Here is a 27207-nt window from a genome sequence, read left to right as displayed (position 1 = left end):
ACTCAATAGTTTTCAAACAGTGATCAATTCTTGCTTAAATGTTTCAATAGCCTTTCATTTATCGAGAAAATTTTCTTAAACGAAAAAGTTAATTTGCTGAAGAAAATTATGATGCTTTACCAAAGATGACATTCTATAAGATAAATACCCATTTTAAAATTCAACTAAAATTCACTAAATAATTTTCAAACATTTATCTAATGATGATGGATAGTTTCGAAATAGATTCGTTATTCCAAAAAATTACCTTAAAAAAAAATTTTATTTTGCTGAAAAAAGTTATTGTCAATTTTCCAAAAAACACCCGCTAATTTTTTAACAATGTTCATATTATACTTTCATTTAAGATATGGTATGGTTTTCAAACAGTCATCTAATAATGCTTAAATGTTTCAATAGCCTTTCATTTATCGAGAAAATTTTCTTAAACGAAAAACTTATTTTGCTAAAGAAAATTATGACGTTTTTCAAAAAACATGACTATTCTATAAGATAAATACCCATTTTAAAATTCAACTAAAATTCACAAAATAATTTTCAAACGCTTATCTAATGATGATAGATAGTTTCGAAATAGATTCGTTATTCCAAAAAATTACCTTAAAAAAAATTTTTATTTTGCTGAAAAAAGTTATTGTCAATTTTCCAAAAAACACCCGCTAATTTTTTAACAATGTATTTATATTAGATAGGGTAATCATTGAAAATAGTAGCCAAACGGTGACCAATTCTACCGAAATTGTTTCAATAGCCTTTCATTTATCAAGAAAATTTGCTTAAAAGAAAAAGTTATTTTGCTAAAGAAAATTATGACGTTTTCCAAACATGACTATTCTATAAGATAAATACCCATTTTAAAATTCAACTAAAATTCACTATATAGTTTTCAAACAGTGATATAATGGTGCTTAAATGTTTCAATAGCCTTTCATTTATCTAGAAAATTTGCTTAAAAGAAAAAGTTATTTTGCTAAAGAAAATTATGACGTTTTCCAAACATGACTATTCTATAAGATAAATACCCATTTTAAAATTCAACTAAAATTCACTATATAGTTTTCAAACACTGATCTAATGGTGCTTAAATATTTCAATAGCCTTTCATTTATCGAGAAAATTTGCTTAAAAGAAAAAGTTATTTTGCTAAAGAAAATTATGACGTTTTCCAAACATGACTATTCTATAAGATAAATACCCATTTTAAAATTCAACTAAAATTCACTATATAGTTTTCAAACAGTGATATAATGGTGCTTAAATGTTTCAATAGCCTTTCATTTATCTAGAAAATTTGCTTAAAAGAAAAAGTTATTTTGCTAAAGAAAATTATGACGTTTTCCAAACATGACTATTCTATAAGATAAATACCCATTTTAAAATTCAACTAAAATTCACTATATAGTTTTCAAACACTGATCTAATGGTGCTTAAATATTTCAATAGCCTTTCATTTATCGAGAAAATTTGCTTAAAAGAAAAAGTTATTTTGCTAAAGAAAATTATGACGTTTTCCAAACATGACTATTCTATAAGATAAATACCCATTTTAAAATTCAACTAAAATTCACTATATAGTTTTCAAACACTGATCTAATGGTGCTTAAATGTTTCAATAGCCTTTCATTTATCGAGAAAATTTGCTTAAAAGAAAAAGTTATTTTGCTAAAGAAAATTATGACGTTTTCCAAACATGACTATTCTATAAGATAAATACCCATTTTAAAATTCAACTAAAATTCACTATATAGTTTTCAAACACTGATCTAATGGTGCTTAAATGTTTCAATAGCCTTTCATTTATCGAGAAAATTTGCTTAAAAGAAAAAGTTATTTTGCTAAAGAAAATTATGACGTTTTCCAAACATGACTATTCTATAAGATAAATACCCATTTTAAAATTCAACTAAAATTCACTATATAGTTTTCAAACACTGATCTAATGGTGCTTAAATATTCCAATAGCCTTTCATTTATCGAGAAAATTTGCTTAAAAGAAAAAGTTATTTTGCTAAAGAAAATTATGACGTTTTCCAAACATGACTATTCTATAAGATAAATACCCATTTTAAAATTCAACTAAAATTCACTATATAGTTTTCAAACACTGATCTAATGGTGCTTAAATGTTTCAATAGCCTTTCATTTATCGAGAAAATTTGCTTAAAAGAAAAAGTTATTTTGCTAAAGAAAATTACGACGTTTTCCAAACATGACTATTCTATAAGATAAATACCCATTTTAAAATTCAACTAAAATTCACTATATAGTTTTCAAACAGTGACCTAATGATGATAGATAGTTTCGAAATGCATTCGTTATTCCAAAAAATTACCTTAAAAAAAAATTTTATTTTGCTGAAAAAAATTATTGTCAATTTTCCAAAAAACACCCGCTAATTTTTTAACAATGTACTTATATTAGATAGGGTAATCATTGAAAATAGTAGCCAAACGGTGACCAATTCTACCGAAATTGTTTCAATAGCCTTTCATTTATCAAGAAAATTTGCTTAAAAGAAAAAGTTATTTTGCTAAAGAAAATTATGACGTTTTCCAAACATGACTATTCTATAAGATAAATACCCATTTTAAAATTCAACTAAAATTCACTATATAGTTTTCAAACAGTGACCTAATGATGATAGATAGTTTCGAAATGCATTCGTTATTCCAAAAAATTACCTTAAAAAAAAATTTTATTTTGCTGAAAAAAATTATTGTCAATTTTCCAAAAAACACCCGCTAATTTTTTAACAATGTATTTATATTAGATAGGGTAATCATTGAAAATAGTAGCCAAACGGTGACCAATTCTACCGAAATTGTTTCAATAGCCTTTCATTTATCAAGAAAATTTGCTTAAAAGAAAAAGTTATTTTGCTAAAGAAAATTATGACGTTTTCCAAACATGACTATTCTATAAGATAAATACCCATTTTAAAATTCAACTAAAATTCACTATATAGTTTTCAAACAGTGATATAATGGTGCTTAAATGTTTCAATAGCCTTTCATTTATCTAGAAAATTTGCTTAAAAGAAAAAGTTATTTTGCTAAAGAAAATTATGACGTTTTCCAAACATGACTATTCTATAAGATAAATACCCATTTTAAAATTCAACTAAAATTCACTATATAGTTTTCAAACAGTGATATAATGGTGCTTAAATGTTTCAATAGCCTTTCATTTATCTAGAAAATTTGCTTAAAAGAAAAAGTTATTTTGCTAAAGAAAATTATGACGTTTTCCAAACATGACTATTCTATAAGATAAATACCCATTTTAAAATTCAACTAAAATTCACTATATAGTTTTCAAACACTGATCTAATGGTGCGTAAATATTCCAATAGCCTTTCATTTATCGAGAAAATTTGCTTAAAAGAAAAAGTTATTTTGCTAAAGAAAATTATGACGTTTTCCAAACATGACTATTCTATAAGATAAATACCCATTTTAAAATTCAACTAAAATTCACTATATAGTTTTCAAACACTGATCTAATGGTGCTTAAATGTTTCAATAGCCTTTCATTTATCGAGAAAATTTGCTTAAAAGAAAAAGTTATTTTGCTAAAGAAAATTACGACGTTTTCCAAACATGACTATTCTATAAGATAAATACCCATTTTAAAATTCAACTAAAATTCACTATATAGTTTTCAAACAGTGACCTAATGATGATAGATAGTTTCGAAATGCATTCGTTATTCCAAAAAATTACCTTAAAAAAAAATTTTATTTTGCTGAAAAAAATTATTGTCAATTTTCCAAAAAACACCCGCTAATTTTTTAACAATGTACTTATATTAGATAGGGTAATCATTGAAAATAGTAGCCAAACGGTGACCAATTCTACCGAAATTGTTTCAATAGCCTTTCATTTATCAAGAAAATTTGCTTAAAAGAAAAAGTTATTTTGCTAAAGAAAATTATGACGTTTTCCAAACATGACTATTCTATAAGATAAATACCCATTTTAAAATTCAACTAAAATTCACTATATAGTTTTCAAACACTGATCTAATGGTGCTTAAATGTTTCAATAGCCTTTCATTTATCGAGAAAATTTGCTTAAAAGAAAAAGTTATTTTGCTAAAGAAAATTATGACGTTTTCCAAACATGACTATTCTATAAGATAAATACCCATTTTAAAATTCAACTAAAATTCACTATATAGTTTTCAAACAGTGACCTAATGATGATAGATAGTTTCGAAATGCATTCGTTATTCCAAAAAATTACCTTAAAAAAAAATTTTATTTTGCTGAAAAAAATTATTGTCAATTTTCCAAAAAACACCCGCTAATTTTTTAACAATGTATTTATATTAGATAGGGTAATCATTGAAAATAGTAGCCAAACGGTGACCAATTCTACCGAAATTGTTTCAATAGCCTTTCATTTATCAAGAAAATTTGCTTAAAAGAAAAAGTTATTTTGCTAAAGAAAATTACGACGTTTTCCAAACATGACTATTCTATAAGATAAATACCCATTTTAAAATTCAACTAAAATTCACTATATAGTTTTCAAACAGTGATATAATGGTGCTTAAATGTTTCAATAGCCTTTCATTTATCTAGAAAATTTGCTTAAAAGAAAAAGTTATTTTGCTAAAGAAAATTATGACGTTTTCCAAACATGACTATTCTATAAGATAAATACCCATTTTAAAATTCAACTAAAATTCACTATATAGTTTTCAAACAGTGATATAATGGTGCTTAAATGTTTCAATAGCCTTTCATTTATCTAGAAAATTTGCTTAAAAAAAAAAGTTATTTTGCTAAAGAAAATTATGACGTTTTCCAAACATGACTATTCTATAAGATAAATACCCATTTTAAAATTCAACTAAAATTCACTATATAGTTTTCAAACACTGATCTAATGGTGCGTAAATATTCCAATAGCCTTTCATTTATCGAGAAAATTTGCTTAAAAGAAAAAGTTATTTTGCTAAAGAAAATTATGACGTTTTCCAAACATGACTATTCTATAAGATAAATACCCATTTTAAAATTCAACTAAAATTCACTATATAGTTTTCAAACACTGATCTAATGGTGCTTAAATGTTTCAATAGCCTTTCATTTATCGAGAAAATTTGCTTAAAAGAAAAAGTTATTTTGCTAAAGAAAATTATGACGTTTTCCAAACATGACTATTCTATAAGATAAATACCCATTTTAAAATTCAACTAAAATTCACTATATAGTTTTCAAACAGTGACCTAATGATGATAGATAGTTTCGAAATGCATTCGTTATTCCAAAAAATTACCTTAAAAAAAAATTTTATTTTGCTGAAAAAAATTATTGTCAATTTTCCAAAAAACACCCGCTAATTTTTTAACAATGTATTTATATTAGATAGGGTAATCATTGAAAATAGTAGCCAAACGGTGACCAATTCTACCGAAATTGTTTCAATAGCCTTTCATTTATCAAGAAAATTTGCTTAAAAGAAAAAGTTATTTTGCTAAAGAAAATTATGACGTTTTCCAAACATGACTATTCTATAAGATAAATACCCATTTTAAAATTCAACTAAAATTCACTATATAGTTTTCAAACAGTGATATAATGGTGCTTAAATGTTTCAATAGCCTTTCATTTATCTAGAAAATTTGCTTAAAAGAAAAAGTTATTTTGCTAAAGAAAATTATGACGTTTTCCAAACATGACTATTCTATAAGATAAATACCCATTTTAAAATTCAACTAAAATTCACTATATAGTTTTCAAACAGTGATATAATGGTGCTTAAATGTTTCAATAGCCTTTCATTTATCTAGAAAATTTGCTTAAAAGAAAAAGTTATTTTGCTAAAGAAAATTATGACGTTTTCCAAACATGACTATTCTATAAGATAAATACCCATTTTAAAATTCAACTAAAATTCACTATATAGTTTTCAAACACTGATCTAATGGTGCGTAAATATTCCAATAGCCTTTCATTTATCGAGAAAATTTGCTTAAAAGAAAAAGTTATTTTGCTAAAGAAAATTATGACGTTTTCCAAACATGACTATTCTATAAGATAAATACCCATTTTAAAATTCAACTAAAATTCACTATATAGTTTTCAAACACTGATCTAATGGTGCTTAAATGTTTCAATAGCCTTTCATTTATCGAGAAAATTTGCTTAAAAGAAAAAGTTATTTTGCTAAAGAAAATTACGACGTTTTCCAAACATGACTATTCTATAAGATAAATACCCATTTTAAAATTCAACTAAAATTCACTATATAGTTTTCAAACAGTGACCTAATGATGATAGATAGTTTCGAAATGCATTCGTTATTCCAAAAAATTACCTTAAAAAAAAATTTTATTTTGCTGAAAAAAATTATTGTCAATTTTCCAAAAAACACCCGCTAATTTTTTAACAATGTACTTATATTAGATAGGGTAATCATTGAAAATAGTAGCCAAACGGTGACCAATTCTACCGAAATTGTTTCAATAGCCTTTCATTTATCAAGAAAATTTGCTTAAAAGAAAAAGTTATTTTGCTAAAGAAAATTATGACGTTTTCCAAACATGACTATTCTATAAGATAAATACCCATTTTAAAATTCAACTAAAATTCACTATATAGTTTTCAAACACTGATCTAATGGTGCTTAAATGTTTCAATAGCCTTTCATTTATCGAGAAAATTTGCTTAAAAGAAAAAGTTATTTTGCTAAAGAAAATTATGACGTTTTCCAAACATGACTATTCTATAAGATAAATACCCATTTTAAAATTCAACTAAAATTCACTATATAGTTTTCAAACAGTGACCTAATGATGATAGATAGTTTCGAAATGCATTCGTTATTCCAAAAAATTACCTTAAAAAAAAATTTTATTTTGCTGAAAAAAATTATTGTCAATTTTCCAAAAAACACCCGCTAATTTTTTAACAATGTATTTATATTAGATAGGGTAATCATTGAAAATAGTAGCCAAACGGTGACCAATTCTACCGAAATTGTTTCAATAGCCTTTCATTTATCAAGAAAATTTGCTTAAAAGAAAAAGTTATTTTGCTAAAGAAAATTATGACGTTTTCCAAACATGACTATTCTATAAGATAAATACCCATTTTAAAATTCAACTAAAATTCACTATATAGTTTTCAAACAGTGATATAATGGTGCTTAAATGTTTCAATAGCCTTTCATTTATCTAGAAAATTTGCTTAAAAGAAAAAGTTATTTTGCTAAAGAAAATTATGACGTTTTCCAAACATGACTATTCTATAAGATAAATACCCATTTTAAAATTCAACTAAAATTCACTATATAGTTTTCAAACACTGATCTAATGGTGCTTAAATATTTCAATAGCCTTTCATTTATCGAGAAAATTTGCTTAAAAGAAAAAGTTATTTTGCTAAAGAAAATTATGACGTTTTCCAAACATGACTATTCTATAAGATAAATACCCATTTTAAAATTCAACTAAAATTCACTATATAGTTTTCAAACACTGATCTAATGGTGCTTAAATGTTTCAATAGCCTTTCATTTATCGAGAAAATTTGCTTAAAAGAAAAAGTTATTTTGCCAAAGAAAATTACGACGTTTTCCAAACATGACTATTCTATAAGATAAATACCCATTTTAAAATTCAACTAAAATTCACTATATAGTTTTCAAACAGTGACCTAATGATGATAGATAGTTTCGAAATGCATTCGTTATTCCAAAAAATTACCTTAAAAAAAAATTTTATTTTGCTGAAAAAAATTATTGTCAATTTTCCAAAAAACACCCGCTAATTTTTTAACAATGTACTTATATTAGATAGGGTAATCATTGAAAATAGTAGCCAAACGGTGACCAATTCTACCGAAATTGTTTCAATAGCCTTTCATTTATCAAGAAAATTTGCTTAAAAGAAAAAGTTATTTTGCTAAAGAAAATTATGACGTTTTCCAAACATGACTATTCTATAAGATAAATACCCATTTTAAAATTCAACTAAAATTCACTATATAGTTTTCAAACACTGATCTAATGGTGCTTAAATGTTTCAATAGCCTTTCATTTATCGAGAAAATTTGCTTAAAAGAAAAAGTTATTTTGCTAAAGAAAATTATGACGTTTTCCAAACATGACTATTCTATAAGATAAATACCCATTTTAAAATTCAACTAAAATTCACTATATAGTTTTCAAACAGTGACCTAATGATGATAGATAGTTTCGAAATGCATTCGTTATTCCAAAAAATTACCTTAAAAAAAAATTTTATTTTGCAGAAAAAAGTTATTGTCAATTTTCCAAAAAACACCCGCAACGTAAAAAAAACACTCAGAAAATTCGCGAACACAAAAAATTTGTACTCACGCACATTACCATGTCTTTCAAAATTCAAGAAAATTTTCCAAAAAAAAATTTTTTTCATAAGAAAATTTTCTTACATATTTTCCGAAATTTTCCATATTTTTTTTGTTGAATATCTTATTTTTATTACTCATTGTTAAACGTTGCTTAAAACTAGCGTAAGCAAAATAAATTTGTTGGTCATAATAATACAAAGAGGATGATTTTCCCAAGATTTTCTTATTAATTTCACTTTTTATGGGTAGCTTAATGATACTGGGAGTTGATCTTATAATATAGCGTTCTAAATTATTCCATTTTAAGTCACAAATAATGTTTTTTTTTTATCCTTTATTTTCTCGACTATTTTTTTTTGGTGGGTATTTTTTAGCGGCCAACTTCAGCTTCATTATTTTGTAATTTAATGAGGCAATTGGTTTTTTTTTTCATTCTAATCAATTGATCAAAAAAGTATTTTTGTCTTTAGACTGTATCAGATATTTTAACTAAATTATCACCGTTCAATTTTCGATTTACGTAAATGGTATCATTAGTAATGAAATCGATATACATAAATACACAGAGTTTCGGAAATAGTGATGTTTGATTTTTGAACTAAAAATCGCATGAAATTTCTTTTCTTGTTAAAAATTCAAAAGAGGACTCATTTCAGCAATTTGGAAGGTGTTTCTAGAAGAAAAATTGAGCTAGAAGGTTGACAATTAGTACTTCGGTCAAGTTATGCCTTTTGGAATGTCAACTTTTCAGCAGCTCCACTCTCTTTTTTGGTTTTCAAGGCTTTGCAGTAAAAAACAATAAATAACAGTGAAATATGACTGGGCTCTAAGGTGACCTTCATAGTTAAGCCCTTTATAGTAATTGTTCCTTCGCCAACTGAGGGTTCTAAAACGAATTTAAAAACAAAACACTTTCAGGTCAAAAACTTTTGACCTACCCGCGTTTTTCCCCCTACTAACAATGGGGTTGGTATGATATTTGGATCAATAAACTTGATATTTGAAGTTCTCCACAAATTTTCAACCTTCTATCTTTTGTACTTTCGTAAAACCTTCTGGAAACTTAACTTGAAGAAAATAACCTTTATTTATAGTCTCAGAGAAAAGTTCTGGAAACATTTTTACTTAAATTTTCCATCTCCAAAATGACGGTTATGTGAATTTTGGGAACCGTTTAAACAATTTGGGACAAAGTATTCTTAAAATCTAAAGTTTTATTATTTATTTTCAAAAATATGGCATTTTAACTTATTTATATTTGCAAAATTGATAAAATTTCAGAAAAATTTTACACAGGGAATGTATTTTGAAAGCTATAATAAATATGACTTATCACATAAATATCTAAGAAGATTGGCTTCGGGAAAATTTTTGGGTAGGAACTTTTTTTATGAAATTGTTCATCATGTCATAATAACGAAATAATGAAAACACAAAATTAATGTGAGCGACGTTTTCAATTTTATTGATTCTTTATCAAGTTCTCAGTCTTTCAGCTTGATGAAGTATTAATAAAATTTGAAACGTTGCTCGTAATAATTTTGTAGGGTTTCATTATTTTACACAAGCCCACTTATCGCAATCTACATCCCCGATAAGAAAATCCGATTCTAGAATCGGAAATTTCCAATTCAACCAATCCAATTCTAAAAAGAGGTTTCGATTCATTCAAGTTGAAATCTATTAAAATTTTGAATCGAAATTTAATTGAAACGAAGCGGGTTTAATTGGAAAAATATTTCCTATTGAATTTCCATTAATTCCAATAGAACTAAACGGAAATTTCTAATTGGTTGCAATTCATGAATGGGATCGAATTGGAATTTTTATATTGAGTTCTATTGGATTGAATTGGAATTCAATCGGAATGAATTGGAAATTTGAATCGGAATTGTCATAAAGTGAAGTCATATTTATTATAGGTTTTATTTTATTGCAGCTGCCTTATGTAAATAGTACATGTTAATTCTATGTTTCAGACATGCTACCGATATCCTTAGACTTATCCGGCACAGAATCTGCACTATACCCCAACAATCCTGAGAATGGTTATTTTAACAGTTTATGGCTCCCACCAACAAAAACCAATCAATATCCATACTTTCTACATCCAGCAACAAATCGTCCTCGAACCTATTTACACATAACCTCAAATATAATATCACCATCTCCTTCTATCCATCAAATGCACCATTTTAATAACCATCATCACCATTACGCACAATCTGGCACATTCATGCCCGTCAGCACGTCAGGCACCTCGCACAAGTCCTCAAGTAGCTCTGTAGCTGATTCTGATTACAATCACCAGCTCAGTATCGAGGAAACGTTGAACACACCATTAGAATTCGACGAATTACCTAGCGAGGATATTGTTGTTACTGTAACACGGCTGTCTGGTGGTTCAGCCGATGGTGAGATTTTTTCACCCAAACTCCAAACGACAATCTTCGAAATTAATATTTGTCTGTTTTAAATTTTTGATTAACAAAACATAAACACACAATTTATACAAAATTGTTTTAATTCACCATTTTTTTTCAATTAAACCAATAGACAAATATTTTTAACAAAATTGTCAGTTTTCAAAAAAAAAATTACAGAAGAATGCTTTTTAAATTAATTTTTCAGGCAGAAAATTATACAATCTATAATCTATGTCATTGAAAACGCTCGACTTAAAACATTCTAAGTGTTACTATTATAACATAACATATGATGAGTACGCTTAGAATGTTATAACTGTAGTGATTTTTATGGAATCAAGTATACATGTAAACAAGGGGCTATACACAATGGAGGAATGCATTTTAAGCGCTTTTCAAATTAGATTAGGTTTGAGTTACGAGTAAGTCGTAAAAGATCTTTTGTGCTACGATCAGTTTAACCTATTGTACCTGCTTTGATTCAAGGGTACTCTAGAAACCCCATAACTTTAGTAAGCTTTAAGATATTCCAGGGTGGCCTTTCATTTATTTCACGTGAGTGAAATCCATCGGATTCACACAGAATGTTTATTCCAGTTTCCTCCTCTTCGTGGCAAAAGAGTCTTCCCATGGTCTTGGCCAAGAATGTTTACCTAAGAGAGATTGTACTAGTAGGCCATCTATTATTTTATTTTCAAAGTTTGTGAAGAGTTTTAGCCAAATCTCCACAAACTTAAAAAAGCTACTTCGTTCTTGTCTGCGTAATGACATACAAAAACCGACAAACTACCGTTACTGAGATTTTAATTTGTTACTTTCCAGCTCCAGGTATATTGAAATTTATCGCAGTCACACATTTAGCAAGGCAATACAAATCATATAAAGCGAGACGCCTAATCGAATCTTCGATTCTTTTATGCAGTCTGCCATTGTGTATAACCTCACTTTACAAAATCTCAAAACTAAAAAAAACAACAAACTTATTTCAACTACAACAATTGGCAACATAAAATAAACAAAAAACAATTTTTAAAAAGCATTCTCAAACAAAAATAAAAAAGTTATGACAAATTATTTATATGATAAAAGTTCAAAAACACATTGTACATTAATTATTATAGAAATAAATCAAACCACTATCAATACCAACCTAATTGGTTAGGAACAACACTTTGTCATAACACAATAATTTATCACATAATACGTTGTCATAACCTAGTAGGCAAGGCGCTGGTTGGAATTCAGTTTGCATAAAACGGGAACTGTAATTTTCCTTAAGAGCTGATTAGAGGCGTCATGTAAGTATGGAAAAATCTACATTAACAATTCAACATGTGCAGCATTTGTTTGTTGAAACATGAAATTCACCTAATTTTGGAAGATTTGAAGTTTTTATTTGTATTGCAAGGGCATTGGAACTGAGTTAGAAGTTGAAGTTATAAGACAAAAATTAGCTCTGATTGATTCTTAACTAAATTGAGCTAATTATTCAATTAAGTCCAAATAATTTTACTAATTTTGAGAAATTGTCCGAATTTAGAACAATAAATAATTAAGAAAGGTCTTTTTTTAATGGTACTCCTTCTTAGAATTACACCACCCATTCGATTTTATTTTCCACCATTTTTGAGGCATATTGCATTACTCTACGGAAGCTTGCCATTCGATATTTCGAAAGATTTTTCACAAAATTTTCCAACAGCCAAATTTTTTGCTGTTAAGAATTGGAAAGCGATTTTTTATCTCTTATTTTATCTCGAAAACCAAACCTTTCAAGGTTTTCCAGAGATTACATATGCAACATTTTAGATCTATCATACTAAATAAGGTGTTAATCTCCATATAAAGCTTTACAGGAGTCGGAGCGAGGCGAAATTTATAGGAATCCCGTACCGTTAGCCTAAAAATTCGATCTGTATCTTCTCTTATAGATCTAGAATTGTGTTATTTACGCGTCTCCATCTCAGCTTTATCTCAGTTCTGTTTTGAAAATTTTCGTCTCTAATTCATCTCGTCTACGACTCTAACCAACTAATAAAAAAAATTGCAGTTCAGAAATTCTGCCCAGCGCCTTGCCTATATCAAAAAATAAATAAAAACAACAAGAAACATCTCAGAGAAACTGTTTTCTATTTGTATACTATTGCACAAAAATTATATTCACATAAATAGTTATGTTTTGCATGCCTCACAGAAAAAAAAAATCACCCCACCACTCTAAAATACACTCTGAACGCAGCCGTTTTTATTTTATTTTTTTTCAAAATACATATTTATCATAATCATCTTTTATAAGAATTCATCTATTTGTATATGTTACATAATCACATAATATTCTATGTATTACATAATGACAAATTATATAATAATCGACTCACGTTTCATAATATTTAACAAAAATTTATGGTTTCACATAATTTTCAATAATACTCCTTAAAACACACACACACTCGCCCACTTACACACATATTATATAAACACACATCATAGACACCTATCGTTCGTTTATATAACCAACATTTAACCCAAAACACACATTATAAGATGCTCTGTAGTCAATAAAACTAGGTTAATCAAGCACAATCGCACATGCGCACATAAATACTTACACAATTATCGCATAGTTTGTAGTATATAATTTACATTATTAGTTTGTTCTGAGGGGTATACCCTCAGACTGATTGTCCGTGGTTCAAAATAACGTAAGTTTTAGGATTTTTTCGTAAGCGTACTCACTAATATTGGTTCAATCCCGATTTTATAACATTCATTGGAAAATCTATCACTCTAGCGTGAATTCACCCGACTCACCATGAGACATGGTTGATGCTCTAAAATAACCTTATTTATCGAACTATGTCCCTTTTTTAGTTCTGAGACAAGTATTCTTGTAAGTTTCAATCACAATTCGTCTATAAAACAAATTCATAAATTTCAATTTTAAAATCAAAAGCGTGAATTTTAGACTCATCTTCACGAATTTCAACAAAACGTTCCCAAATGAGGCTCTTCAAATTCTCGTCCATAGCTCATTTCATTAATAGCTGAGTACTCAGTCTAAATTTTATGTTCGAGATGAAAGTGTAACTCTTAAAGAGATTACGCTGAATTTAAGATCAATGAATAGGAGTTATTGTTTTTTAAGAGAATAACCGGGTAATAATAAAAATCATACAGTTTCAAAGTGTAATTCTCATCCAACTTCTAAAGGTGTTAGAGTCATGTGAAGCTTGGAGCTGACTCAGTAGACATGAAACTTAGATATTCAAGAAATATTTCTCAAATTATGAAAATACTGAACTGATTTCGTTTCCAGTTATAAAAATTGAATCATTTTTATATTTCTCCAATATATTATTTAGAAACAATAAAGTCAGCCAGTTTCTTCTTTGTTTGATACCGTTTTTAAATTCATCTGGTTTAGTCTTAAGCTGGTAGTACACTCGGGAAATAATCTTAAGGAACTTACGTTATTATTCAATTGGCCACAAATTTTACGAACTGCTTTACCATACGAAAAGCACTTTGTAAATAAGCAAAATATTCATCGCTACAAGAAGATAAAACATAACCTAACCTAACAAAATAAATATCAAAAAATCTACTCTAAACAACTAAAAATAACACGAACCTACTCCAAATTATAAAAAAAATACATTTTCGATGAACAAAAACAAATGTTTAAGAATACCATTTGGTGTAATTATTTACAGTAAAAGTGATATCTCCTTCGAAAAATGCCAGTGCAGGAATAACCTATGATGTAGAATTTGAATCCCAGTTAAAGAATCCTTTAGTAGATTTTTCTGGGAGTATGGGGCATGAACATCATCGTCATATGCCAGACGGTCCTAGAGATATCCTAGGTATTGATCGTGGTGAGTTCCCTCACCATCACAACTATACATCCGGCGAAGAATATCATCTGCACCATCATCAACGGCATTCAAGTATGTATTCAACTTTGAACAAAGACACAAAATAAAACACACTCTTATTTATTTTAATATAACAAAATTTTGAACCATATAAATTGTTTTTTTAATATAAGAGAAGAGAGATTTTATAACACAATAGTGCCTCAACAAGTAAAATTCCGTAAAATTTTGGATGTAGGACAAACCGAATCCACAACACAACTATAACCTCTTACGGATAGTAGCGACACTTAAGAATTTAAAGACGAATTATAAATTGCTAAATTTTTTTTTTTATTCATCGTCCATTATAACTATATATTATAAGTAGCAGACCCGACCATGCGTTGCTGTGGCTAAGGTTCTTGTTATATTACATTGTAGTAAACTATTCAATTGTAACAGTAGGAGGACATCAGTCATGAAGACCACCATACTTTTTTACATAGATGCCATTTGTCAAAAAACATGGCGACCTCCATGACTGATTTTCTACTACCGTTATCTCTTAATACAATGAAATTATTATTTACGAACGAAGACGACGTTAAAGCTGCTATAAGAATCCACTAGATTGGGATTTGAAAGGGTAGGACTTTGAACACGATTGATCAAAATACTAACACAAAAAATTGAAACAGTAAAAACAAAATAAATTTAGGTTATACCTTAGCCTCAGCAATACGCGGTGGTTATGCTATTAAATTGTAGCTTATATGAAACGTTTGTTATTTTAACATAGCGCCATCTATTGAAAACTTACTCAATCCAGTCAACAGATATCGTCATCTGTTAGAATCGTTTGGAGCTAACAGATAATTGTGACTGTCAAATAATAGACAAATATTTTGTAATAAAATAGTATTGCGACTATAAATTGAGATGTTAGCTATCCTACCTTTCAAGTTAGATCAAATTGCACACGATGTGCAAATCAAATTTAATATCGGTTCAGTTGTTTTGGAGTCCATAGCGGACAAACAACGTGACACGTAATTTTTATATATAAAGATATATATTTATATATGTATTCCTATTTTATTATCTCAACTTTATGTTTTATTTTCATTGAATTATACAAAATACAACCAAAAAAAAAATTACAAAATCACTTCATGACAGCGTATTTATACAAAAGAAAAATTATAATTATTTATTAATCATATTTTCAACGAAAATATAGACTTATGCACTGTATCGTGTAAATTCAACGGAGAGCTGAGGTGTGTGGGTGTGTTATAAATCTGTTTCAAGACATAAAATTCTAGAATATAATTTATATGTATGTACGGTTGCATAAAAGCCGGATTGATGTAATTTAAAGTAGAAATTCAAACTTTTTTTTGGCACATTTTGGCCCCAAATTGAGCTAGATGGTTAAAAATCAGTTTGTAAACGGTTTACAAGATGAAATTTTGCGAAAAATCATATAACTTGAAAAATAGACAATCTTTGAAAAGCTGTATCTCCAAAACTATCGATCCTATAAGAACCGACTTGATTTCAAATTATTCCAAATTTAACCTTCTTACAAAAATAAATACAACAGCTTTTTATGAAAAACCAGCCCTTCCATGTCAAAATCATCAAAAACTGAAATAAGGTCAAAATTTTCGAGGGTTTCCTTTTTTTTGGCATGATCCGATCGTTTGCCGAGGTCGAAAACTTGGATTTAACATTGCCTTAACATTGCAAACAATATATTAAAAAAATAAAAATATCTGCTTTGATCCAAGGTTGATGACCCCCTTTTCATGTATTATTTGACCGAATTTAATAAGTAAGAGTAAATGAAATTGGAAATATGACTTTACTGATGAAGCTCTAAGCTCTGATGCTCACCGGGTTTTTTTTTTATTATATTGTAACAAAAAATTAAAACATAACATCAAACGGAACGTAAATTGAAAAGAAAAATTTAAATATTCTTTGTGATTTTTATTTATAACAAATTAGCTCATTTTTATATTATTAGGTTAATTAAATTAAAACCACATTTTTTAATTTTTATATATATATATTTTTTTTAACTTCTATCTTGTATTGTTTTTCTGTTTAACATTTAAAGGCAGGGGAATAAAATGAAATGCAAGAGGTGTTTGTTTCAGTCAGTATGCTTTCTTTCTTCCATTGATAGGAAAGCTTATTTAAATATTTTCTATTTTCTGATAGTAGGTACTTACATTGTAACCCTTCCGGTAGTTTAGTTACAGATGCGTTAAAATAATAAGTGTTTTACACTTTTGAACTTCTTCAGTTTAATTACCTTATACAGTAGAACCTCGATAACTTAAGCCTCGGTAACATAAAAACCTCTGTTACTTCAAAAAATACTATGTTCCCTTCCCATCAGAGCCCAAAACCCTTATAACTTAAAATACGCAACCTCTATAACTTAAATAAATAATCTCTGTATAGGCCCTCAGTAACGACATAGAAACATGTACATACCTCTATATTAACCTTTACCTAACATAGACCCTTGATAACTTAAAACCTCTATAACTTAAAATATTTTGTGTTTCCCTTGGACTTTAACTTATCGAGGTTCTACTGTATATTATTATTACTCTAGCAAGTTTTTTTCTGTCCTGCTCTTATCTTCTTCATTCCTTTATCAAATTCCACGATTCACCACTCATTTCCAAGCTTATTATGTCTAGGTTTGACGAAAAATATACTCACGATTTAAAAATGTACCGCTGAGTAAAAAGCATGCTAGGCAAATTTAAATAATAAGTTTATTAGGCAAACATGTTACTTTTAACAGATGTTTCCCTAATACTCTAGGCATATAATTACATACTATTAAAAAATAGTTTCTCCTGATATTAATTTAAGAACTTTTGATTTTTTTCACCACTTTTCTACGTTTGCTGTTTGTTAGTAGGGTAGCCACGAGTTATGGTAACTAAGGGAGTACAACCTCACGGGTCGAGATAGTAATATTTAATTAAATTTTTGATTGCATCTAAAAAAAATTAACAAAGAGTCAAAAATTAACTATCTTCATTGAAATCGCATCTTTTATTACTCTTTAATCAAACTAAGGTTTAACTTGTATGTATTTTGACAAATGAAATTCTTTTGTTTTGATAATATACAATTCGAATATTTGTTTGTGAAGGGCTTACATAATGTTGAACTTTTATAGATACAAACACCTCATGGTGGATTAAGGTTTTAAAGAAGTATAATAATTAATAATAATCAAAATAATGAGGCCACCCACATCATCATTTTTTAAACCTGTATTTGTTTTATGATGATGGTGGAGTCGGTTACTTCGTTCAAGTCCAAGCGACGACAGTGTGATCAATTTTACCTCCCTCTCCATTAATTATAATCGCTTGTACTTTTCTTTTAAGGATGTATGAGCATGGTAGTGGGGGCACAAATTTAAAAATAGATATTTTCAATTTTGATGATAAATTTATATTATTACTTGACGATATAAGACGAAAAGTAAGAATAAAATTTTTCCATATCTGGCTTAATTTTCAAAATATCGAAAATTGAAAATTTTGTTTAATTATTTAGCTTTCGATACTTCGAAAACCAAGACACATATCGAAAAATTTTATTCTTATTTTTCGTCTACATTCATGAAGTTATAACAAAATTCATCATCAAAGTTGAAAATAAGATAAAAATAATTTCAACCCTTAATCTACCCTGCTCTTACATCCCTTATATGGACGGTGACACTTAGTTTTTTTTCTTTTCTAATTCATTGCTAATATGTTTACTTTCTATTAAAAAGTTTTTTTTTAATTTGTTTTCATTCATTCCAAATGAAAATTATCAAAAACTTCCAAAATATGTCGTTTTTTGAGATTCCTCCATAAGAGCCAATGTATTTTATATCGATTTTTAATGACTTTTTTATTAAAAATTTGCACGGATACCTAAGCTGAAATTTTAACCACATATTCTTTGAGTAAAAGACTACCTACAAACAAATTTGAGCCTTTAAATCAAACATTGTTGTCATGCTCATACATCCTTAATTACCATATTCTAAAAAATTACAGGCAAACGCTTTTAGATATTCTCGTTTTTAGCTCACTTGGTATAATTTTATTCCAAACTAAACATCATATTCATATAAATAATATTTTCTTTTTAAATAAAGTTAATATTGTAAACTCAAATTAAAATACATATTAAAGATTAGCTTCTTTTTTCATTTAAAATAAAATTGATTAGATGAGAAAATATGAATATCTAAGAAAAATATATATTGAAATATTTCTTATTTTTTTAATAAATAATATTTTGATCTTAGATTAAGAGATTTCCATATCTATAAAGAGAAAAATAGTGCAGCACATACGGGCGCATCCACCGGGAAAAAATTACGTATTCATTTTTATTGCATAGTCCCTTTTGAATACGTTCTTGATAAAGAGCAAAAATTTGCGCGGCATCTAACCAATTTTTTTTTTGGTCAATTTTTGGAATAAGGCTATTTTTGATTTCTTGGGTCATTTAAAGACAAAAAGCTCTATTGTGATTTTACCGTAAATTTTTTCCGTTTCCGAGATATTAACAATGATAATGTTTGGAAGAACCCCAAAAAGGACATTTTTATACCATGTACATATGAAATATACATAGTATATTAAGTTTAGTCCCAAGTTTGTAACGCTTAAAAATATTGATACTACGAACAAAATTTTGGTATAAGTGTTTATAAAATCACCTAATTAGTCCATTTTCGGTTGGCTGTCCATCTGTTTGTCAACACGATAACAAAAAAAGAAAAATGATATCAAGCTGAGGTCAAGGTCGTAAATGGGCAACATAAGTCAATTGTGTCTTGGGTCCGTAGGACCCATCTCGTAAACCGTTAGAGATAGAACAAAAGTTAAAATGTCAAAAATGTTCCTTATAAAAAAATAAACAACTTTTGTTTAAAACATTTTTTCGTAAACATCACTGTTTACCCTTAGGGACGCATATTATATAGTATGTATTATATGGGAATATCTGTTGTCTATGTGTGGCATGTATGTATCTGTAATGTGGCAGTCTAATCAACACAGTCTATATGTGGTATTTCAACAATTAACTCAGTTAATTGTTTGTTTTCATTTGTTAAAGCAGAAAAACGATGCTAAAATTATTAAATTTTTTATATCTCGAAAAATGGTAACTCCTTAAATTTAGGTACAACTGTCGGAAAGATTCTTGATTCTTATTAAGGGACATTTTCGAACGCGGGAATATGCCAAGAAATCATATCTAAAATTCTTTCCCGACAAATGCGCCCGTGTGCACTCCACTATAAAGCCATACATAGATAATAAAAATAAATAAATCAGTTTATTCAAATTCTTTTTTACTTCATGGTAAAGATTTTTCATAACATGTTTTCAAGTGGATGGCTCTCGAAAAAATTTAATGAAATCGTAATTGAAGAATATTGCAAAAAAAAAAACAACATCGTATTTATAATATTTTCGAAAAGCAATTTTTGTTTTTTTTATTTCGATGAAAAAATTATTTCTATTTATAGTATTAGAACATACAATCTTCAATATTGTTTGTCGAAAATCGAAACTGACAATTTGAATTCGTCTTTTGGGATTTTATTCCGATAAAAAAAACTATTTTAATTAAAATTGGAAACATTACTTTTTCTGTTTTTCTATCTTTTGTAAAAAAAAAAAGTTACAGTGAACAGTTTGATTCTAAAAATGATTGAGTCAATTGATTCGACAATTTTCGAGCAGCTCGATGTGCAACGTTTTCTAGTTTATCGAGTTTTCAAAGATACCATACATAGGAAATATATTAGAAGTAAAGTAAAGAAAATCCGCGAGCAAATCCAAATTTAAAATATCTAAAATAAAAAAAATACCATCGGTCACATCTTGAAGTTTGTTATATTATCAGAATGCAAATTTTCCATCCAGCACGAATTTTTTATCATATAGTGTAGTCATAAAAGTTTGAAACATTTTGGTCCCAATAGGCCACCTTGTGGAACGCCTTTTAGTATATGCTTTAACTTTAACGTAATTATTACCCACGTTTTTCGCTTTAACAGATATGTAACAGTTCTCATAAATCGCGCGAACTGAATTTCGAAAAATCATGTATTTATAACGCAGGTCGGGAAAAACTTTTTTTTTCAGTTACATAAGATATTTGGAGTAAATTATATGTGCTGAATTTTTAAAAAATATCCATTTTCTTCAATCAAGTCAGATTTTCTTGCCAACCTCATTTAAAAACGAAAAATTCAATTAATTGAAGAGATTCGATTCGGAAATAAGATGAAAGGATTTGTATGGATAATACTAACCCCTGAAATTGAATTTAATGGTACTAGGGATGATGTCTACTAACCCCTAAATTTTCAGTTTTGTTTCAAGGCGTCAAAACCAGTTTGCTTATTTGCCGTAGAAACATTTCCGTTTTCTTCTTTAGGCTCCTTTAGACACATTTTCGGTTTCCATCTTCTCTTTCCCATGCGGGAATCAATCAGATCGGATCAAATTTGCCTGTGTTATCAAAAAAAATCGAAATTTTTAACTTTATGACATCATCAGAATCCAAAAAATTTAATTTTGCTATATCACATTCAAATTTTATCCAATTTTGATAAGCCAAGTATGTAATCCTACTAAATTTGGATCATACTTTTCAAATTTGTAATCAAAATTAACCTAGCTTTAATAAATTTCAAGTATGAGGTGTCCTGGTCCCGGAATTAGACACATAAGTGATACCTAGCGAAAAACTGGCATCACAGCTAAAAAAAAATGACCCAAAATTAGTGGGTTTCAAAATAAAATCGGATCAAATTTGTCTGTGTTATCAAAATAATTGAAATTTTAACTCTATGACGTCATCAAAATCAAAAAAATTTCATTTTGCTCTATCACATCCAAATTTTATTATAAACTAAGTATTGTTAACTTGTTGGAATACGACATTTTTCAAAACTGCTAGACTCTCTTCTGTTAAGTCCACATCCCTCTATTATGCCCCCGTATTCCTCGAATTGAGTTTTGCAAGAAAACCGATTGAAGTGCTTTAATTTGTTACCCAGTTTCAGTGGATAAAAATCTGTAAGCAGTAGTTCAAAAATCCTATCAGTTTTATTACAGTGTAGGACCTACAAGCGTAGTAGTAGATCCTATTATCCCTGGTGGAAAAAATACTTGAAGAAAGAATAAGAAATTCTGAAAAAGTCTTAGGAACTTTGAATTTCTCAACGTTTTCGGACTAGTCTAATTCAGAGTTATTCAGAGTTCTTAATACTTTTTTAAAGTTTCTAAGACTTTTTCAGAGTTTCCTAAGACTTATTAAGACTTATTATTTTTTAAAATATTTTTTCCACCAGGGATTCCTCCGATATCAATTTTTAAGCTTTATCGTCAAAGCAACTTGATGGGTTAGCACATTTTAAAACTTATCCTTAAATTTCAAAGTCTAAATCCACCACTGCTTTGATCTGAGACCCTTATATCAATATATAAAATTAATCAATTAATTAATTCACAAAATTAATCAAGTAATAGTAATTTAAAATTTTAATCTTTTATTTTTAAATAATAATAAATGTGTAAAATTAAGGTATAATTCCGGTTATAATAAACTATACCATCGCTACCACATATTGTTGGTATATTTTGTTGAAACCACTAAAACCGGTTCAATTGAGTGAACAGCTTTAATCATTAGCTGTGCGTCAATACGTATCTACGTTACGTAATAATATTATTCAATATTGTCAGATTTTATAGTCAATAATTGTTCATTCAAAGCTTTCGATAGATAACATTCATATATAAAATAGGTGTACAATATTTGTTATACAGGATGTTCAAAAAGTTCGAGACTACTCTGAATTTTAGAAAATAATACCTGAAAAAAAAAGGATCAAGAAAAAGTTGTAGGATTTCACTTAACTAGGATTAAGATTAGGATTTCACTTGACCAGAATTATCTTATTCTCACAAAATTTTGAATGAAATTAATGAAAAGTAAACACGGAAATACTTTTTGTATTTTTGAATTTTTCGAAATACGTCTGGTTCGTAATTACTATCACATCCAAATTTTATCCAATTTTGATAAACAAAGTATGTAATCCTACTAAATTTGGGTCACACTTTTCAAATTTGTGATCAAAATTAACCTAGCTCTAATAGGTTTTAAGAATGTGGAGTCCTGGTGCCGGAATTAAGCTTATGAGCGTTAGCTAGCGAAAAACTGACATCACAGCTGAAAAGATTGACCCAAATTTAGTGAGTTTCAAAAAAAATTCCAATGAGATCGGATCAAATTTGCCTGTGTTATCAAAAAAATCGAATTTTTTAACTTTATGACGTCATCAGAATCCAAAAAATTTAATTTTGCACTATCACATCCAAATTTTATCCAATTTTAATAAACTAAGTATGTAATCCTACTAAATCTGGATCATACTTTTCAAATCTGTGATCAAAATTAACCTAACTATAATAGGTTTCAAGAATATGGAGTCCTGGTCTCAGAATTAGGTACATAAGTGATAGCTAGCGACAAACTAACATCACTGTTGAAAAGAACGACCCAAAATTAGTGGGTTTCAAAAAAAAATCCAATAAGATCGGATCAAATTTGCCTTTGTTATCAAAAAATCAAATTTTTTAACTTTATGACGTCATCAGAATCCAAAAAATTTAATTTTGCTCTATCACATCCAAATTTTATCCAATTTTGATAAACCAAGTATGTAATCCTACTAAATTTTTACCATTCTTTTCAAATTTGTGATCAAAATTAACCTAGCTTTAATTGATTTCAAGAATGTGGTGTCCTGGTCCCGGAACTAAGCACATAAGTGATAGCTAACAGAAGATTATAATGTCAACTATACATTTATAGAGATCAAAGACTCTACTACACCCTGTAAATCCAAATAATATATATTTATATTTATATAAATAAAATAATTTTTAACAATTTTGATAATGAAAAATATTGTTTGAAACATATTCAAATCAATTTAATGGACATCGCATGAACTTCGCATCGAGTCATGTGTTATATAGAGTTGTTACACACACAAAACGTTTAATTATTTTGTTGACTATGATTAGGTGTTTTATCATATTCCATTTGTGTGTTTTGTGTGCGTTAGCGTCATCGTTAGTCATTGGTGTAGCTAGGGGGAGCAATGCCACCTTACGCGCAGTGTTGTTAACTTATAATTAGAGGATTTCCGCCTAAATATAGGTGTATTTTATAATAATAATAATAATGGGGTTTAACCTCAGTTTTTCAGACATACATCTATAACAGAGGACACCTACATCGTTATTTTTAATTCAATTTTTATGATGTGGGTGGAGTCTGTTGCTTTGTTCTTATCCCAACGACGACAGTGTGATCAATAAACCACCTGAATTCGAACCCGTAACCTCCCAGTCTCAGTAGTCAAAGAGTTTAGGGCGATTGTGCCTTTACTCACTCGGCCACTCATCTGGTAGGAATATTTTTTGAATTTAGATATGTTTTGGGGATTGTTTTTAGGTGGGAAAGTATTTTCAGAAATACTGAAAAATATCTAACAATTTTAATGTTTTTAGAAAAAAATTCCATGTGAAGGTTTGATAAATTTATTTCGTATTTTTTAAATATTGTCGAAAAGAACTTCCGAAAATGTCGATTTTTCGATTTTTTCGACATAACTCCGGATTGTGGCCACTTACTGGTCCAGCAAACCGTAACCATGACTGTTAGTTAATCATATTAGTTCTCTAACTATTAATACTTATCTTATTTTAAAATGTCAAGAAAATTATGGATTAAAAGTTTTATATCTAAAAAAAAAGATTATTTTTCCACAGGCACTGACAATATGTTTGAGAACGCTGACCGGTTTCATACCTTGTCAAAAAATCTGTAGTTACGCCAATGGTTACAGTTCGTGTTAATATTTGAATTGGTCAATTTATATAAATGATAATAATTTTGAACTGTGGCCTCCATTCATAGATAATAATTTTGAACTGTATACCATTGCATTGAACCAAAGAGATTGTTTAATGATACTGCAAATAAAATGAAACTATTTTTGGTTTTGAAATATTTGGAGGCTTTTAAAATAATCAGTTCACTTTTCATAATTACTTATATTGAACTTCATTTAATAAACAAGTAAAAACAAACAATTGACTGAGTTAATTGTTGAAATACCTTGTATTAAAAGTGTTGTTGACCCAACCGTTTGTTTTTTCACGTCATGTAAAGAAAGAAACCACACACATGTTTTGTTCTATCTCTAACGGTTTACAAGATGGGTCCTACGGACCCAAGACCCAATTGACCTACCTTGCTCATTTACGAACTCGACCTCACTTTTTATGACTTAACATATCTAGAATTCATACTTTTCCTATTCTCCATAAAACAATTTGAACTCCTATTTTTGCCATCGGCTGGCGAAGCCCTTTTGACTATCAGTATTTTTAGCTCCCACATACTTTATGTACAAAATCTATATATTCACAGTTTAAAAATACAGTCAGTACATATAATTGTATATAATAAAATAATATCACAATACAAAGAGTGTTTAGCTTTTGTATAAAGTTAAAACTGAAGAAGATTTGTATTTCAAGTTTATAAACACAGCAACAACTAATTTTCATGCAACACATATAACATATATGTCAAAACATTTGCATAGCTAGAAGGATTTTGACACATGTATAATTGATTAATTTGAAAATGAAAAACACATATATCATAATACTGTATAAAATACATAAAGCTCTTGTGATGTTTTATATTATAGTACAAGAAATAAAGATTTTGAGGTCAAAAATAGAGGTTCAAATATTTAAAAGGCTCACTGAAAGTTTGATTGTATGTAGTTAATGGGATGTAAAATAACATGTCAAAGTTCCTGTCACATGAAGTTGAGGGAAATTAAAATAAAGAAAGAAATGACAATTTAAACAGTTTTTGACTCCTCTCGTATGCAAATTTGTTCAATTTTCTTTCATTAAGGTAATCCAGCTGTTGTGTAGTCAACTCGGTAATTTGTATGACGTAAATGTAATAAAATGCCAAAAATATCGTAAACTAGGCAATTTGTGTGACGGAAATGTAATAGAATGCTATATAAATATCGTAAAAGCGTCAAAAACCAAAGTTTTTTTATGTTTTCTTTTTGTAAGCGCCGTAAGATAAAGTTTTTTTTGCATAAACACAATCTGTGATAAATTTTCTTCATGATGAAAACTTTTTTGAATTGAAGTTCAATCACCGATTAATTTTTGAGCTTAGAGTAAAACTTTTTCTTTATTGCTCGTGCTATTAGTACATATAATTCAAAACAATTGAAAAAGGGTGTTAAGAGTTTATTCAATTTTCACCATTTTCATCACCCACACACATATATCTAGATATTTATACACCTATTACCATGAATTTTTTATTATGATCATATTTATAATAATTATTTGCGAATTAACTTCTGTTTAATGCTGGAACTGTGTTTTATAACGATTAATGTTGATATTACTTTTAAATACAGATACAGATAAAGCCCCATTTACATGTAGACAGTAGCGTAATTGTCGATTTAGATGTGTTCCACCAAGAAAAATGAGCTCTCTCCTCGATTTTATATCACTTCCAAAGGCCTCTATTAGCAAAATAGTTGCTAATAGAGGCCCTTAGAGCTGCCACAGTGAGGAGGAGCAACTGACCAGCTCTTGCCACGAAGAAGTGGTCTCACTTTAGCCACCCTTTCTTTGACGATCTCTCCGATCTAAAGTAGGTTGACAGCTCCAAATGGTTCATGGAGTAGTGGCCGTAGATGGGCCAACCCTTTTTCGGTATCACAACGGGCCCTATGGTCTACGGGTGTGTCCCCCAGGACAGCCACTCTAACCTACCTAACCTACTGCTAATTTGACAGATATTAGATATTGGATATAGTATTTAACGTCATACATTATGTTTGTCATAAGACATCCATGCTTAATTCTGTTTTGCTAGAAAGAGATACAATCAAATCTTTGATTGTTTTTATAATTATTCGAAGAATATTTTTATTTCTGCTATTTGTTTTATGAATGAGCTTTTATTTAAGCAGAAAAATCATTGATTTTTAAACGAGGTAGTGAAATATTGTCAACCTTTTTGAAAACTAAATATGTGTAAAAACCTCCATAGACCCTTCATACATCCATAAAACAATTTTCTATATGAATATGAATAAATCCTTTTCAATTTTCACTTTATACAATAAACACTTGTAAATTAGACTTTAGATATACATAGAATAAGCCTGTCCAATCGTATTGGTGTTTATTGAGATAATTTAGTGGTATTTTGGAGTACAGTTTGCATAGAAGCGTGACTGATGGACATCAAATGGATGAATGACCATTTCGTAGGTAAATTTATAAGGGTCGACTCAATTACAAAATACAAATACATCACATTATATGAACACTAAACAACTTCCATGTATCTATTTGATGGTTATTCAATCTTTTCCGCA

The 27207-nt window shown here is 28.4% G+C and overlaps 1 protein-coding gene across 1 annotated transcript in view; it reads left to right on the top strand.

Annotated features, from left to right (window-relative positions):
• Positions 1–27207, top strand: part of LOC123303048 — a 509686-nt gene that overhangs the window by 465112 nt on the left and 17367 nt on the right. The window contains exon 7 of the mRNA XM_044886145.1: positions 10709–10718. Coding sequence (XP_044742080.1) covers positions 10709–10718 — 10 coding nt within the window. The remainder of the gene's footprint in view (positions 1–10708; positions 10719–27207) is intronic.

The sequence above is a fragment of the Chrysoperla carnea genome, chromosome X, assembly GCF_905475395.1.
Source record: "Chrysoperla carnea chromosome X, inChrCarn1.1, whole genome shotgun sequence".
Classification (NCBI taxonomy): domain Eukaryota; kingdom Metazoa; phylum Arthropoda; class Insecta; order Neuroptera; family Chrysopidae; genus Chrysoperla; species Chrysoperla carnea.
The sequence above is the reverse complement of the archived record's forward strand: the minus strand, read 5'-3'. Positions and strand labels throughout refer to the sequence as shown.